The sequence below is a fragment of the Aplidium turbinatum genome, chromosome 7 (genome assembly GCF_918807975.1).
Source record: "Aplidium turbinatum chromosome 7, kaAplTurb1.1, whole genome shotgun sequence".
NCBI classification, from domain to species: Eukaryota; Metazoa; Chordata; class Ascidiacea; order Aplousobranchia; family Polyclinidae; genus Aplidium; species Aplidium turbinatum.
This window is the reverse complement of record NC_137478.1, coordinates 20,114,488-20,131,077: the sequence shown is the minus strand read 5'-3', so window position 1 is coordinate 20,131,077 and position 16,590 is coordinate 20,114,488. Positions and strand designations below refer to the sequence as shown.

Sequence of the window (16,590 nt, the reverse complement as noted above, 5' to 3'; positions counted from 1 at the left end):
CCAATTTTCAAAGATAAAGTTAATGGTTTTTAATTGTTCCTTTATGTACCCATATTTCTTGAAATTTAATAGGTTCTGCGGCCTATTGAATTATTTCAAGTAACAATGCCGCCCACTATAATAAAAGGTTGGACATCCCTGCCTTAACCCTTTACATTGAGTGCATATTTTTTTAAGATAATTTTTTTGCAAAATGTTGGCCATAAAAGCTATTTCTAGATAACGATGGCATTCTTTCAAGTTTTACCTAAGCGTATTAAAACGTGTGGATTTTAGAGCACGGTAATGTACCACCATTCATCCGTGGATTTTTATATCTTCATACATTTTAGTTTTCTACTTCTTGGTTAAAAACAAACAAAAACTTTCTACATTCAAAAAATTCCTTAGCGCCAGTAGCCTGTCTAAAAACTTGCAGAACTCGGTCATTTCGCCGAAAGTAAATTGAAAAATAAATTTTTCTGAGATTCACCTTGACTTGTAGAAATTTTGTAGAATTCGAGCTCAATAATTGGGAATCTTTGGACACAAAAAATATAAATTGTTATTATAACTTCTAGTTGACCTGGTCATCCAAGCAGATTGTAAACTTGCAAATGTCAAGAAAAGAGCGATTATTGCAAATCTTGAAACAGTAACAACGATCTCAAAAATTCTGCAACCGTAGTAACTTCCACAGGCGTAATTTATAAAACAATTAGGCCTTGCTCAATGCCATTGTTATTAGATTAGAATGTTGAAATGTTTATTATCCACTCATTGGTGCAGAGCCGTAGCCAGACTGCAGAGCAAGAGGGGGCCAACTTTTTTTTAGGGGGGGGGCGAAAAAGTTGAATCATTATAATTGTAGCCGTTTCTCGAGAATATTGGGAATTTGCCAGGGGGGCGAGGCCCTTCCTGGCCCCTGGCTGGCTACAGGCCTGCATCGGTGTCAAGAAATGACATCATGCTTTGGTTTTTTAACAAACTTCAATTATTATTTGATGACAAAACATTGTCGCTGTACTTCCTTTACACACATTACCATATAGCCTAAATATGCTACCAAATCGTTTGGAAAAACTGTTCTCTAACTATTACGTTGTCAATAATTGACCATGGTACAATATGACGTCATTGACAAAACGGTCTCTGGGAGATTTCTCTTGCAATCATATTATAATTTGTTTGCTCTCACCCGACGTCAAATAAGGTTGTCTTGATGAATTTATACACCAGTTGTTGGCTTGTGTGTATAGACTAAAGCTAAAATTTTTCTCGGTGAGATTGGTTTGACATTTCCTCTGTCTATACATCGTAAGATAGTACTGCAGATAAGTCACAAGAGGTTTCAGTTTTGATGTTATTGTATAAAATTGTTTTATACCAGTAGAATTTATCTTTGCAAAAATGGAAGAGGGCCCTAAATATGCCATCAGTAAGGAAGGCTTGTTGAAGTTTGTTGTACTTTTATTTGGATGCACTACTTGGGCATTGTTTGCTGATAGCAATGGCTATCAGTTTTCAGATGTAAAAACGTGGGTTTTTGCAGCTTACATCATAAATTGGAGTATTTCGTTGTTGCTCTATTTCTTTCATGTGACAGGTAAGTTTTAATAAATAACGCTGTACAAAAACAATATAAACTAACTGGGCCAACTGTGCAAGTAATTGATTCAAAATTTTGTAAGCACCTAAGGCCGTCAACATTAACTCTATGGCCTATGTTTTTTGTAAGTTACTTGTAGTTCATTCAAGCACCCAGCTCAGTTTGAAAGAGCCTGAGCATAATATTTAATGGAAAGAAAAAACAAGCAACGTTTATTAAGTGTGTGTAGACTGCTAAGCTACAATAGATCGAAACGACTACTTGAGCACAGGAAATTTAGTGCAAGTACGTGGTAAGCTATACTTGCTTATTACTACATTTTATAGGCTATCTATGTGAGTGCTCAGAGGTCTTTCTAAGCCATTTATTCTAAAGTTAGTCATCCCACATAAGCTGCGATTCCTGATAGTGATTTAAACGAAGGCTACCTACTTATTTCAGCAAATTTTAGGCAAGTGCTCGGTTCTTTTGCGTATAGTAAGACAAATATTTCAGTCAGTCGCTTTGTCTGGCCCAGACCTGGTAAAAATCTGGACAGAACCGTGTACCCGATCTGGTAAAGATCGGGACCAGATAAAGTGACTATCTGGGTATGATTTATGTTGGTAGGCTAATATTTGATTCAACCCCCTGAGCAATGGAATTGAGACGTAACTTACTGAAAAAGTAACGTAATATAAATTGTGCCGGTCTTTGTGCTTCTTTTCAATAATTAGCCCACTTTATGAGCATTCCCAGAAGAGATGCTTAACTGCAGTGCAGCTGTGGTGGTAAAAGTGTTGTGGCCAATGTTCTCAATTTCTTGTCCTAATATGCTCTGCTGTTACTGATCGCATGCACAACAGCTCTGCAGGGATTTTAATATTTAAAAAGCTTTTAGATTTTTTATTTTCTTTCATACAGCAGTTACATTTACAATTATACTGGTAAGTATTGTCCGAAAAAAATTAATATTCTGGGATGGTAGAAGGTAAATTTTCGATTTTGCAAAAAGAAAACGTCGTTTTAGCGGCACCGTTGACATAAATCAAACAAACTTCCTGACCATAATACGCACTAGACATCTTATGCTTGCTGTCTTGAATGATTTGATCACTCTTCATCACTTTTGTACATGAAAACAAAACCTCTGAAAATAAATAAACTTTCCGTGAACATCCCTTTCTCCACATTGCTTTTAAACATTCACACAATACAATATAGGCCACATTTTTTAATTCTGTACTTCAAAATTTTGTGGAACTCCTATCCTATAGCAATGATTTATAAAAGCTCATCCGAAGAAAATTGGTAAAACATAAAATACAGAGTCAAATCCCTGCCCTGTTGTTGCTTTTTTGGCAAAATCATTCACAATATGAACCAAAACGTAGTAGCCAACGTAGTAGCCAACTTTTACTGAAATATGTAGGCTATGACGATAATTTCTTATTTTCATTTTAATATGGTTAAAGTGTAATCTAGGCTGGATCAACACTGATATTTTCTTAATAATTTTGTTGCTTTTTAGGTTTAGCCCGCTCGATGAGTTGCGGGGCCTCTTGCTCTTTCACTGGCTTTGATTTTCTCTGGTCGTGGATATCAACCATTCATCTCCTTGCTGCTTCCATAACCTTTGCTACCCATATAAACTGCGACGTATCCCAAAACACGTAAGCTCAATATTTTCAAGAGCTTGAATCGTATTTTTAAGCTAATTCTGAAAAACATTTGCCCACAAAAGAATTTTGGCATTAAAGCCACTCTTCTTGCCTCCATTTGTTTGATTGCATTCTATGTACCCATTTAGGCAGGAACAGAAATATAGATGCAGAAATAAGAAAAGTGGTCTTGAGACAACCGATGTAAATGAATTGACTACATTTGATAAATACAAACTATGGATTTTTTAAAGTTGACAAAAATATGTTTTGGTCTGAATGTGCTTTAAAAAAGGATATTTTTCTAAATCTCATCTAGTTAAAACATAGGCCTAATAATAATAATAATCGTGTTTTTATTTATGCCCATTGCGATAACATACAGTACACTGCGACCACAGATGCGATACAACAGACTATAGAAAGCAGCCAAGTGACATATCGTCTTCGAGTCAGCTGCTCCCCTAATTGTCATCGTGTATTTAAAGTAGGCTACTACGGATATGGTTCTTCGTTTTAGGCCATTTAAGTAGTAAAAACAATGCCAAACACTTTAACACTAGAATTACCAGGATTTTTTACACCCTAGAATTACTACGGTGTCCTATAGGACACCTTCAGTAATGCAGCGTTTTTCCGTCTAACTGCTAGTGTTTTAACTATTATTTTGCATGCTAAATGAAAGCAGTTTCCTAAGAAACACATTTGCATGCAACTTGTAATGTTGAAAACCTATTTCGAACAAAAAAGCAAAAAAAAAATAAGCACTTCATGGGACCCGGTTTAGCAATCTTAGACTAGCCTGCAGATGTAAAAGAAACATAAATGAGTGCACTTGTGACCAGCCATATATATAATGCATCACAGTATCACTTGCAACACCCGCTGAATTTCACAAAAACAACTTTTGAATCATTCTGCGAATACTTTCCACAGGTAGGGTTCTGACACTTGGAACACGTAAATGTCGTTGCGTTGTTACAGCCTCTTCTATAGCATATCCTACATTTTCTTGACCCAGATGTCATGACAACAGTTGTGTTGTTTTTTAGTTGGTGGTGCAAACATTCAATGAGCTCGAGAATAAAGTCTCTTTGTGATATATGGCTACCAGTCGACTTTATAAAAAGGGCACATACGTTGATTGCCGCGGCTTTTTGGCAGCCGTGGAGGTGTCCGCATCTGGGGTAGAATAACAGACAGACTGTTTTTTAACTTTTGGTTGGTACTTTACATAGGTACTATAGTGTGTGAAATGTAAACGTAAAAACCTTGCTGTTGCTGTGTTGCAAATCAAAGACTTGCTGCTGCGTCATAATGAGTGAGTTTCGACTTCTACCATCCCTAGTTTCGACAGGCAGCTAGTGATAGCAAAAGAGATTTAGATTTAAAATATGGTTTTTAAGCCAGTACAGCGTAAAATGCTTTCTGGTGTCCTATAGGACACCGTGGTAATTCTAGGGTGTACAATCAAAAATGCGATATAATTTCTTAAACAAATATCCTTGGAATTTTGGCAATACGGTAACATTATATCAAGTGAAGTTTGTTAAAAGTCAAGGTATTTCAGAACAAAATCTCTTAATTCGAAGCGGCAATTACATTAAAGAAGACCTGGTGTCCTATAGGACACCTTGGTAATTCTAGTGTTATTAAACAAAACTGGCAATTAGTTGTTTTTACCAAACTATTTACCGCAAACGTACGCTGGTATGATGTATTGTACAGTATACACAATGTAGCTTATGGAACTGCATCTTTAACTAGCCTTAGCTCATGATAAAGAAACGCAATTATTATCACGAAAAAATGCGTAATTGATACTGCGGAAGTGCATTTAAGTAAATATCTGACTTTTTTGAAAAGTAATTATCTGGTTATCGTTTTTGATTTCAGAAAGTATTGCAGTGAACAAGCAGGCAGCATAGCACTTGGATTTGCTACCTGCCTTCTGTATGGTGTGGAAGCTTATTTTTTGAGATCCTATGCGCCGTCTAATGCTGGTAAGCTTTACAATATTAAATAATCGCTTTATAAACATTTGGCTACTCCCAGTGTTGCTGATGCACCGCCGAGAAGTGAAAACGCTGGTAGGCTACGATATTTGCAAGTACATCTGTTTGACATCTCTCGAGAGCATACATGTAAATCTAAGTCTTAGAAAAAACGTTATAGACATAAAAATTGGCTTTTTTTTATCTTGCATTCCACTTATTCTAAATTTTCACCCACATAGCAATAGTTTGGAGACCACAAAAACACCATTCTTGTAAAATAAAATCTACCAATTTCAAATTTAGATTCTTACATCATGCAACAGGCAGCACTTTACTGTCAATATAGATGGCACTGTATGACACATCAGATAGAAATTGGAAGAGTACACTTACTAAGATTGCGGTACCACATCTATTCTCTATGCCATGGACTATTTGAAGTCCCTCAACTGCCGGAAATCAAACCATCGTTGCCTGATCTTGTCGTTTTTTCGTTCGTTTACCACGCTTAAACCTTAGTTGGTGGATTTAATAATTTTTGCAAATTAGGCTACATCGCTTCTCTCCGTGGATGGCTGAAGACGTCAATATTGGTTGGAGGAGCGGCATCGTTCGGTCTCTTGGTGGATTCAGGCTATGATTGGTGTAGAAACAGGTAAGACTGGTTTTGAGAAAATATATTTTGTACCTGTTTAGTAACCTGTAGTGAAAGCAGGTGGAAACTATTTTGACGTAACTTTACAATCCTGGGCAAACTTATTAAATTTATTGTTTATGGCTTTGTTTTGTTTTAGTGTTTTTGCCACTTGATAAAATATTGCATACCACCTTCGTATGATACACAATCATCAAAGATTAACAAAAATTTAGTTACTCGATATTTTTAAAACAAAAGTTAAATATGGTTGAACTTATACGATTGAATACAGTATATGCTGTTTTGTATAAGTTTCTTGTATGCGCATTCTATTTTGTATAAAGACCGTTTTAGCAAACATTGCCTTTCAGTGGTGTGCGTACAGTACTTTATCACAACGTTTTAGAGTACGTTTTGACATTTTACTTGTTTCTCTTTCTCGTGCGTTGATTAATAGTTGTTTTTTGTTGAAAAAACCTAAACACTTCCAGTTCCAACTTGAGATAATAATTAATCGAGCACGTATGTTACACCAAAATCAATATTTGAATAGATTTGTTAAAAATTGTGTTGCTTACCTTGGTGCAACATTACGTCACATCGTTTCGACACGATCGTAACCCCATAAACATTGGTCGTGAAAAACACGTCAAAAACACGTGAAATTCTGAGGAAACTCGTGTAGTACACGTATATTTCTCGTGGTTTTACGAGCCAATGTTTATGGGGAATCGAGCTTTCAAGTTTGAAAAGTGGGTTTGAACAGTTTGTATTAAAATCAAGCAGCAGTTAAAAGCTCGAAATTTCTATTTCTAAAAAAATACAAATTTTCCCATCTACAACCTCAAAACGCTCTTATTTCATCAGTTGAAAAGGTGAATTGTCAATAGCCTACATTTGTTGACTTCCATACATTTGCAGAAGTTGTGAAAGTGGAATGCTTTATGCTTTGGTGGTTTATTGTATTGCGTGGAGTGTCACCGTACTCATCTTTTTTGGAAACATGTTTCTGCCAAAAGATAAGTGAGTAATACAACCATTGCTATAAATTTGGAACTTTATTTCGTTTTTATAAATCATTCTTTGTTGTAGTCTAAAATCTCTAGATTCTGGAAAACCACCTCATGTTTAATTCTTGTTTAATATTAGATTGTTTCCTAAATGTGTGTCATGCACTTGCGCAACGTCAACTTACTGTATAGTCCTATATCATCATATCTAACGTATAAAATGTTGCTCTTTTGCATCATTTCAACGTCCAGTGACATTGAGTGCTTGGATATGCAAGTTCACACTGTTGCCAGGTTTGGACAACTACAGTAGAATTTTTTGCAATGCTTCAAGAACATTTGTAAACAAGAAATTCAGTTTGTTAAATTGCACTTACTTTACCAAATGTAGTTCAGTTGTTGCAACAAGAAAATGTTTACAAAAAAAGTTAACAATGATTCGTAAGCCTCACGCCAAGAACGGTTCATGTTAAAAAGCAAAATTAATCGCTGGGTGATAAGTTTGCAGACATTTAATGAGAAAACAAAACACGTGCATTTTTGTTGAAATCGTGGATACAGCAAAAAACGCTGTCAATAAATTTATAAAATTTCATGTCGGAACTTAAGTTAAGTTCACAAGAGGTTTGCAAATATCAACACTTTCTTTCAAATTCTTAAATTAAACAATAGACCATTCAATCAACTGTACAGTGTACAGTAGTCTACAGTATGTTTCTCGGCCGCCGATTGTAGCGAGAATTTACATGGTGTCTATCGTTGTCAATTATTGCTACAATCGGTTGCCGAAAAACTAATGCCAGTAAACATCACAAATTTTGTTTTATAAAAAAACTGATATCTTGATTAAAATGACATGCTCTAAAACAAATAAAGACGTAATGAGTTTGTTTGAAAAAATGCTAAGCAGAGATAAATAACATATTTTTTCGTCTTTTCTTTGCGCTACATTTCTTGCTTTCGACGTTGGATTGTAATGCACCATAAACAATGACAGACACTCACGTTCGTCTGCCTATATGTCTCTTTTTATAATACTAATAAATCACCTTTTCTTTCTTTGCTTGATGCACATCAGCAAATAACTGATTGTTCATCAAATGTATGTGTCAGTTCATTTTTCATCTTCCTTTAGACTTAGAGCATGGATGGTCAACTTTTTTGCATACGTGCCACTTTGGCACTAAGGAAAGCTGTGGTGGGCCGCACAAATAAACTGTTGGATAGGTTGACTTTTATGCTAGAAAAGAACGCATTTCGTACCCAGTATCCAAGCGCTACATGTTGTTAAAATGTATATTATAATACCGTAACAACATCGAACAACGCTACTGCCAGGTCAACCTTCTTTAGCAACACTTTTGACATCTTGACAATGATAATAAATGAGGGGACTCGTTTAATTCGTTTATAGTAGGAAGAGCGATTATATTAGAATATTCATTGCCAAGCAAAAGTAGTGTTCTCTTTGCTTCACAAATGGGTACTTTTTAAGTAGACGGTCCAGTGCAAGCTTTTCTCTTTTTTAATTTGTAAACACGACAGCTGAAGAAATTGAAAGATGGAACAATAAGATCTTTTCTTGACAAGTCAAATTACTTAAATATAAACATTTGCTTTTATTGATTGATTGAATTTTTATCCTCGGACTGGGAAAGCTTCTTGCAGAGCTTAATCCTGACAGTTTTGCATACTTGTAGAGGCTTTGAATCACTGACACAAGCCCGATCACCGAGAATGGCAGAGTGAAGTTTCCGATTATTGAAGTGTTGTTGCAGAGGAATTATTCTACCCACTAGATGCTGCTGAATGGAGAGCAGACTTTAACGTGCGTTGCTCAAGCGCACAGCCCGAGAGTCGAACCAACGCCGCTTGATCTTGAAGCTTCTTCGTTCCATACGTCACGCGCTAACCAACTGCTGATGAGCTATCGGGTATGTGGCCTAATTTGACTGTTTTCCCTGAAACATAATTCTATCTAATTAAAAGCTTACTGACAGGCTCAACGAATCAACCCCACTAGCTGACTCGATGACTGATATAGTATTTCGCTGCTTCCTGTCCGTTGTGATATCTAGATTGCTATGGTGCTATTTTATTTGTTTTGTGTACCGTGCTATTCTTGCAACAGACAAAATAAAAGTTTTTTTTTCTATCTCTCTCCCTCACCCGAGTCCTTTTGGCCTTAATCAATAATCATATTTTTTTTATTCATTTTCCTTGTATCTCATTTTGTGTCGTTTTCCTCGAAATCTTGTTTACAGAAATTTTATCGATCCAGGGGCCCATCTGTTGAAAAAGAACCCACAAATGATATCTTGCGATTAATAATTTCAGTAAACAAAGACATTTTTGACCCATCGTAATACAAACAACAATATTAACCTGCAAACATTTCACCAAAACTTAGGGTCCAATAACAGGGAGAAAAGAACCAGTACATCTTTAATTAAAGCATCTGCCTTTTCTTCGGTTATTTTACACTTACTAGTTACTACTGTTAGACTTGTAAAACAATATTTTGCTGAGGACCTACGCCCAACGGCAACAGTAGGCTAACTACGTATTCAACTTAACTACACCTGCTCTACTTTGTGCTCAAAATTTCAAAAAAACTGCAAAACAAATGATAAACAAGCAGTTTGTCTTAATCGTTTTGTACAAGAACAAGAAGTTTTCTTCCATGCTTTGCAACTGCCCGGAAGCAAACTTTTACTTTTGTAACTTTTTAACCAATCCACCAAGGTAATGTGGTTGGATTTGAATAAGGCAAAACCCTACAACTTTAAAGGGCGGGGAAACCCAAATTAACTTTTTGCGAGTTTTTTGTTTCAGCGTGATGTCATTGTGTACAATATGCGTTTTAGCAATAAAAAAATCCAAATTTTGGTGCCCTCGTCTCGCTAAGGCCGCTTTTGTTTCATACCCGTTTGCGAGGTCTCGTTGCGCATCAAGCTGTGATTCTGTTCGCTGTGACGTCACAAGGTACATATAGTTGCGGCCAAAAGTTTAAGACCAGACTTGATTTATGACGATTTTTGCATTACTTTAAAATACTGCATCATATATTGTTTCAGTTGCATCATCTTTATGCATCATCTTATATCTGATACAGTATTTTGAAGTAATGCAAAAATTGTCATAAATCAAGTCTGGTCTTAAACTTTTGGCCGCAACTATATGTACCTTGTGACGTCACAGCGAACAGAATCACAGCTTGATGCGCAACGAGACCTCGCAAACGGGTATCAAACAAAAGCGGCCTTAGCGAGACGAGGGCAACAAAATTTGGATTTTTTTATTGCTAAAACGCATATTGTACACAATGACATCACGCTGAAACAAAAAACTCTCAAAGTTAATTTGGGTTTCCCCGCCCTTTAAGCGACGCCCACCTAGAACTACAATTTGATTGGTAGGTCTGTGGAATCGTATACAAAGCGAAAATATGCTTCCCAGAAAGTATTTTTATCCTTCATGCTCATTATTTCCTCAAGAAAAGTATTTTTGGTTATATTTGTACGCTGATACCTTCCGCGGCCTGCACATAACAGCGTGATGCGGCCCGCGGGCCGCCAGTTGGTGACCCCTGATTGTAGACTATTCATCCCTGAATTACATGGGCAACAAACGCTTTATTTTTGTTGTTTCTTTGAGTCACCAGATGCAAAAGCCCAAAAATAGAAATTAACATTTTTATTTGTTCATCATTCTTAATATTTGAAAGCTGGTGATAAACCTTGAGCGTCAGACTGAGAACATTAAAGTCCTTTCTTTTAACTTTTGAATTGTCGATAATTAACTGGAACTGCACTGCACCACGAGAAACAATCACTTGTTAGTCTATTTATCCGAGAGAGGTGGCTTACTCCAGGTAGTAGGCCAAGGATGGCACAGTTCTTCATGTTACACCGTATTATTTATGACATTGTTGGTCCTTTTCAGGAAAGAAATATTCTGATTTCGTCACAGATAGAACTGTAATGATAAATTGCCTTTCATTTGCATTTTGTTTCATCGGTTCTGGAAATAACTCATTATTTATGAACTTTTGAAAGGAATTCTCAACTATTAATAATAATTTGTTCATGGAAATAAAGTTAAAGCACTCAGCAGAAAGTGTACACAAATCCAAGAAAAAGTTGTACTTTTGCAATTATTAGTGTGACGTCTAATAATTCTGGTTAAATTGACAAGTAACCTAGTAATTCATGAGAGCATTCACTGCATTTTCAAATAAATTTGTACAAACTCAGTCTGCTATAGGCTACATACTTATCGTCATTGGTTATGGTTGACTAAGCTACAAGGAAACGCTATCACTCTGGCAAGGTTTTGAACAAAAGGGTATTAAAAACAATTGGCTAAAACCTGAACTTGTTCAATACATGTCCTTGAAATGATTTCATTTAAAATATGGTTTTGTAAGTTCATAATGCGTGATATCTAATTACACGTAACTAGACAAACTACAGTAGTATCTAATTAGCTGTTAGTTTTACCAAAAAAATGTGGATTTTAAAAACAATTTTAAATTTGTTGCTGCAACTGATACGCATTGTTCTTTTGCAGGTCGGAGTCAAAACCTTATTCAATGTTTCATTTTGGCTGGTCAGCACTCTCTGCTGTTCTCTTCCTAACAGCATCGAGCTGCTTTGCTGGTTACATGCAATGCGGTTATCCCGATGCATTTGACTACTACCCTTGCAACGAAAGATTAGCGGGAGTCATATTTGGCTTTGTGACGTCAATTCTTTACATAGTTGATGCTTTCATCAACAAGCCAAAGTCTTGAGAAGTAAACGAAGTCATTGAACGATATGCAGTAAACGTAGTCCATGTTGGAAGACTGGTCGTATATTTAAGTTGAAATACATGACGCCGTTTTTGAATATTTCGTTTTTGTAGTAAGACAATATATAAACTCTTTCAAACAAAAAGTAACGTTTCTGTCTGCGTTTTATTTATAGTCTAAATGTTTTAAATGTGACTTCTAAATGTGCCGCAGTCCGAATCCGGACCTTCTTGGTGTTGATGGTGGACCTTGAGCTTTTGGAAGAATAACCTCATTGCCACGTTTCAGGGCTTCTTTAAACAGATTTATACTGGGAGGAAGCAATTTTCATTGTGATTATTCTAATTGCTGAGGGGGATTCGCCCCCCAGACTCCCTAATACTTTCTCAAAAATCCAAGTCGAGTTACATTTTACCTAAGAAAGTGGTTTAGTACAGATAGTTTAACTTTCGGGTTGCGTGTGAAATAACTTATTCACCGGACCGCTTAAAATATTCAACTTGTCAAACTGGACCTTTGTTAACATTAGTTGAGTAACCCTGATCTACATGCTTAGATTTCTGTAGCCTGATGGTGTGGAACCCATTGCTATACTAGCGTATTTATTTCAAAACACAATGGTGCACGGTGTTTGCGCTTACTGTATGTGGATTCTAAATCAAGAAGTTCTGTTAAACATGTCTAACAAAACTGGTGCATTCATTAATTGTAAATATTTTACCATCAACAAACTCAAAGAAGAGTAACTTACACTCATAACCAACAATAACTAGGCTTTGTACCGTTTTGTAGGACTAAATGCCTTCGTTTTGCTTGTCATAATTCTTCTTGTTGAATTTTTGTAAGTTTGTACTTTCAAAATTTTCGAATTTTAAAAGTTTGTACTTTCAAAGTCGTAAACGTAGCTTGTTATTATCACAAACAAATGCACAATTAAACTGAAAATATGTCACTTTTTCGATGTTTTGTAGTTGTTGCGTATAGTGATATTCATAATTGTTGCTGTTTGTTGTAATTGTTGCAAATATAGTTATAAACAATGTAATTAAGTTAATATTTTTGTTTCATTGCGGACGAAGACATGCAAAGTAAAACTTGTCTGAATTGCGTTTTGGAATCGTTTAATCAAAATGTACTAAAAAACATGCAACTACATCAAAACTGATAGGTGAAAATGAAGTGAAAAATAAAGTAAAATATCCTTGATGGATCGATATAAAAAAAGTGATTGAACTCCAATAATTTCAAAGTTTTAGATTAATTACTTGTAGAACGCTGAAAAATTATAGTAAGCTATAATAAAATAATAAAGTGGGCTATACCTATTGATTGTGACAACTTGAAACCTACAGTATTTCAGTAATGTCTATAAAAGATTATTCTTTACACATTGCTGAAATGTTTTCACATTAATAAAGTAACAAAGCATTATTGCTTAATAACAGCGCTTTCCGGACACCGTCGTTTTGGATTTGTTATTTTACACATATAATATCTTGTATGCCTTAACGTATGAATTTGTTGAGTTTGTAAAGCATGAACTATGTACCGTAAAGAATTGGAAGGAGACATATACTTTGATGTCGCTCTCTGTTTACTTTGAGAAAAGGTATTTTTAGTGCACGGTAAAGTACTGTAGCTTATATACAGCAGCCTAGGCCAGCGGTATCCAACCATTTTTCTCCAGCGTGCGACGAAAAAAAGAAGTTTGGCATCAACGCTACTTACCGCTCTAATTTTCTATACTAGTTTGAACACACTTTAAGCAAGGTTCGTAAAATAAAAAAAGACAATGTAAAAGTTGAGGTCAGAAAGGGAAATATTTTGGCAGGAAGGGGTCTGGTATGATTGCTCTCCAGTAAATGACTATTTCAACTTTGGTTTGACCGCTTTTTGTGCACTTTTAGACTCAGAAATGATTTTTTGATCAAGACGCACGCCTAGCATTGGACCAAAATCATAAAGATAAAATTGGATTTCTTTAAACGTTTCAGTGACAAGTTTTGATTTAAAATTAATGTTATTGTTTAAACATATTTTCTTTTTTGACTATGTAGAAGGATTTCAGTAATTGATCTTCTGAAGGTTTGCACAGCATTGTGCGTACTGAAAGTGAAATTTCTGAAATCCATCTTAGGTGCACCCACTTTTCGTGTAGGTCTACCCTATATCTTATGGAGGGCGGATTTCAACTCATCTCTGAAATTGATCAATTTAATTCTTAGGTAGTCAGTGAACCAGGTGTTTACTTTGAAATATTTCATTAGTATTTTGGTTTTGGAGGGATCATTACAACTCCACAGGGGATATTTTTAAGTCCACTGATGCTAAAACCATAAGTTCCCAATGCCACCCGTCAAGTTAATGACTTGGGATTGAGCCAGCAAAAAAATTATTACACCAATGTAAAAAAATTACGTATTTCTTTTGTTTTTGTGGGGAGATACGTGACTAAGTGCCTCCCCTGGATCCGTTACTGCTTTGATAGATAGCCTATAATCATATACGATAGGTAGGCTAATACGCGATATTCATTTGTAGCTTACGTATTTAGTGTAGGCTATGACTGCGATTGTTTTCATTGTAATCAATGGTGTACTTTCAAACAACTTGCACTCTTGACAGCCATTTTGGACGTGTGTTCTTGCGACCAGGTAACAACCTTTTAGCGACTCGGTACTGGGTTGCGATCTGGTGGTTGGAACCCCTGCAGTAGGCAATGGTCTACGTCGAGCATAGAGTTATCTTTGTAAGTTTGCATTGCAAAATAATGGTCAACGCCAGGTTTAAGCCGCATTGTTATTCTTTTCTCGCGGATGAAAAAGTTACTCAGTGGTGTAATCTTTTCTGTGACTGTGACTGTAGCGAACCCCACTCATTCTCAAAATGTGGTGCAAGCACCAAAGTCTACCACTACTGGTACAATAAAAGATCTTTCAAGTGGTAACTAAATAAATAGGCTGCTTCCCAGGTTAGTCAACAAACTGTGGTAATAACAAATTCTGTTCAAACCCAGTTATCAAAATTGTAAACTCTGTCTACACTTCGGATCAAAAGCTTATTCGGTTGTAAGTTGTTTGTAGTTGCTTTGAATACACAGATGTGTGTTTTGTCTAACGGGGTGAAGGAGAGATTAAATAGGTTAGCTCCGTGTCATCATTCAGTTGAAGGATGAACTTTTAAAGTTGCATTTTTACCGACTTAAACAAAGATTAGAAGCCACCTGACGGAGTGGCAAGTCTGCGCGTCATAGATGATGAAATCAAAGACTGGCTGCTCTCTAGTAGCCTTCCAGTGTAGTACGGGAACAACGTGAATTAAGGGTGGTGAAAGGATAGACCCCAAAGGCTCACACGACGACGACGACAACGAGTGATACACTTTCGGCGTGAAATTTTAATTTCAGCTCGTTACTGGACTGTAGCTCAATTCCATTTGATAGCCTACCTCTTGCACTGTATCCACCTGTGCATCAAATGGAGTAGGACTGAATAATTTGATGTCGTTTTCGAGAAAACGAATGTCACCAAGGCGGGATGAAAATTGATTTCTTAAGTGTTGTATCATAGAAACAAATGACATATTGCTCGTAATAGGTTTGTTCTTATGCAGTGTAGCAAAGTGAGCATAATTTGCATTTTTTTGCTGACCTTCTCAGAGCTGTATTTTTGTTTCGAATGCTCGTAAGACTAGGTCTACATACATCCACAATCCACATCTTGTGTAGCAATTGGAGCTTTTCCTGAAACTGCGCATTCAAGCTGTTCAGATGTGATGTTAAACCAGAAATACCAAAGTAGGCCTAGAACCCATTCTTGTTCACGAAATTCTACAGCAATGATGGTTTTATTTTCAAGGAAGGTTGCTATTTCTTCCTTCAACGTGTAGGCCTACACTTTTTTTAGCATATCGTCTCGACTGAGCCAGCGGACGATTGAGTCAAAAGGAATGTTCAAAGGTTTGTCAGGTGTTGTGACGATTCACATCATGAACGATATAAAAGTCACCAAAGAAGCGGAGAAAATGAGGCATAGCCTATGTCACAATCACATTAATCAAAAATTAAGGGTTCGATTATAAAATGATATCACTATAGGCGGCCATATAGTAGGCCTACTATAATTTGTAAAGTGGTTAAGGGCCGGATGATTTTCCTTGGCGGGCCAGATCCAGCCCACAGACCGTAGGTTGCCGACCCCTGCCTAATGGTTTGAGTGGTTGCCGGTTCTTATTAGATATGGGTTTGATTCCCCATTGAGTCATAGTAAAGACATTTTAAAAATGGTACCAAACTTCATTCCTGCTTGGCACTCAACAGCGGGGTGGGTTTAAATACTTCCCCGACATCGTTGGCAGCCGCTGAGCACTCTCGATATCGGGGGATAAGCCAATCACCCTACGGGTTGAGCGAATTGCGTTCGAACAACAAAGAGGACTCCTAAAAAAAAATTAATTGCAATTCAAAAGCTCTCAACGTAAGAGCCTTGAGGGGAAGAGCCAAAATTGCTCAACAACCGGCACAATGGCCTAATGGCTTGAGTGCTCACCACTGCGTCGGTAGATGTCCTCATTGGGGCATACCAAAGACCTTTTACAAATGGTACTAAACTTCATTCCTGCTTGGCACTCAGCAAAGAAGTGGGTTTAGGTAATTCCCCGATGTCATTTGCAACAGCTGAGCTGAGCAGTCTGCTCAAGGTTTTAGGGAAACGGCCCATTCCGCTGAACGCGTTGCGTTTGGACAACAAAGAGGACTGCTTCAAAAAAAACTATGATTGCAATTCAAAACCCTTTACGTTCATCCTGGGAATGAGCCCAAATTGCTTAACAAACAAACAACCAGAACAAGTCAAAATTTTGTTAATTTTCCAATATCGCTTCGAAATCGCTTTTCTCAATTTTTTTCTTACTTGACGGTGTGAT

General features: G+C 36.6%; 1 protein-coding gene across 1 annotated transcript; it reads left to right on the top strand.

Annotated features, from left to right (window-relative positions):
• Positions 1–1,282: 1,282 nt before the first annotated feature.
• LOC145774275 (myeloid-associated differentiation marker-like protein 2) lies at positions 1,283–13,248 on the top strand. Its single transcript, XM_082585475.1, has 6 exons — positions 1,283–1,585; positions 3,099–3,240; positions 5,125–5,231; positions 5,775–5,880; positions 6,784–6,885; positions 11,445–13,248. Exons 1-6 carry the CDS (start codon positions 1,390–1,392, stop codon positions 11,665–11,667), a joined length of 876 nt encoding a protein of 291 aa, XP_082441601.1. The 5' UTR covers positions 1,283–1,389; the 3' UTR covers positions 11,668–13,248.
• The last annotated feature ends 3,342 nt before the right edge of the window (positions 13,249–16,590 follow it).

Excerpts from the sequence above, each read along its gene's own strand:
- LOC145774275 (XM_082585475.1), top strand. The coding sequence starts at position 1,390 with ATGGAAGAGGGCCCTAAATATGCCATCAGTAAGGAAGGCTTGTTGAAG. Across the intron at positions 5,232-5,774 it reads CTATGCGCCGTCTAATGCTG|GCTACATCGCTTCTCTCCGT; the intron begins GTAAGCTTTACA and ends TTTGCAAATTAG. Across the intron at positions 6,886-11,444 it reads ATGTTTCTGCCAAAAGATAA|GTCGGAGTCAAAACCTTATT; the intron begins GTGAGTAATACA and ends GTTCTTTTGCAG.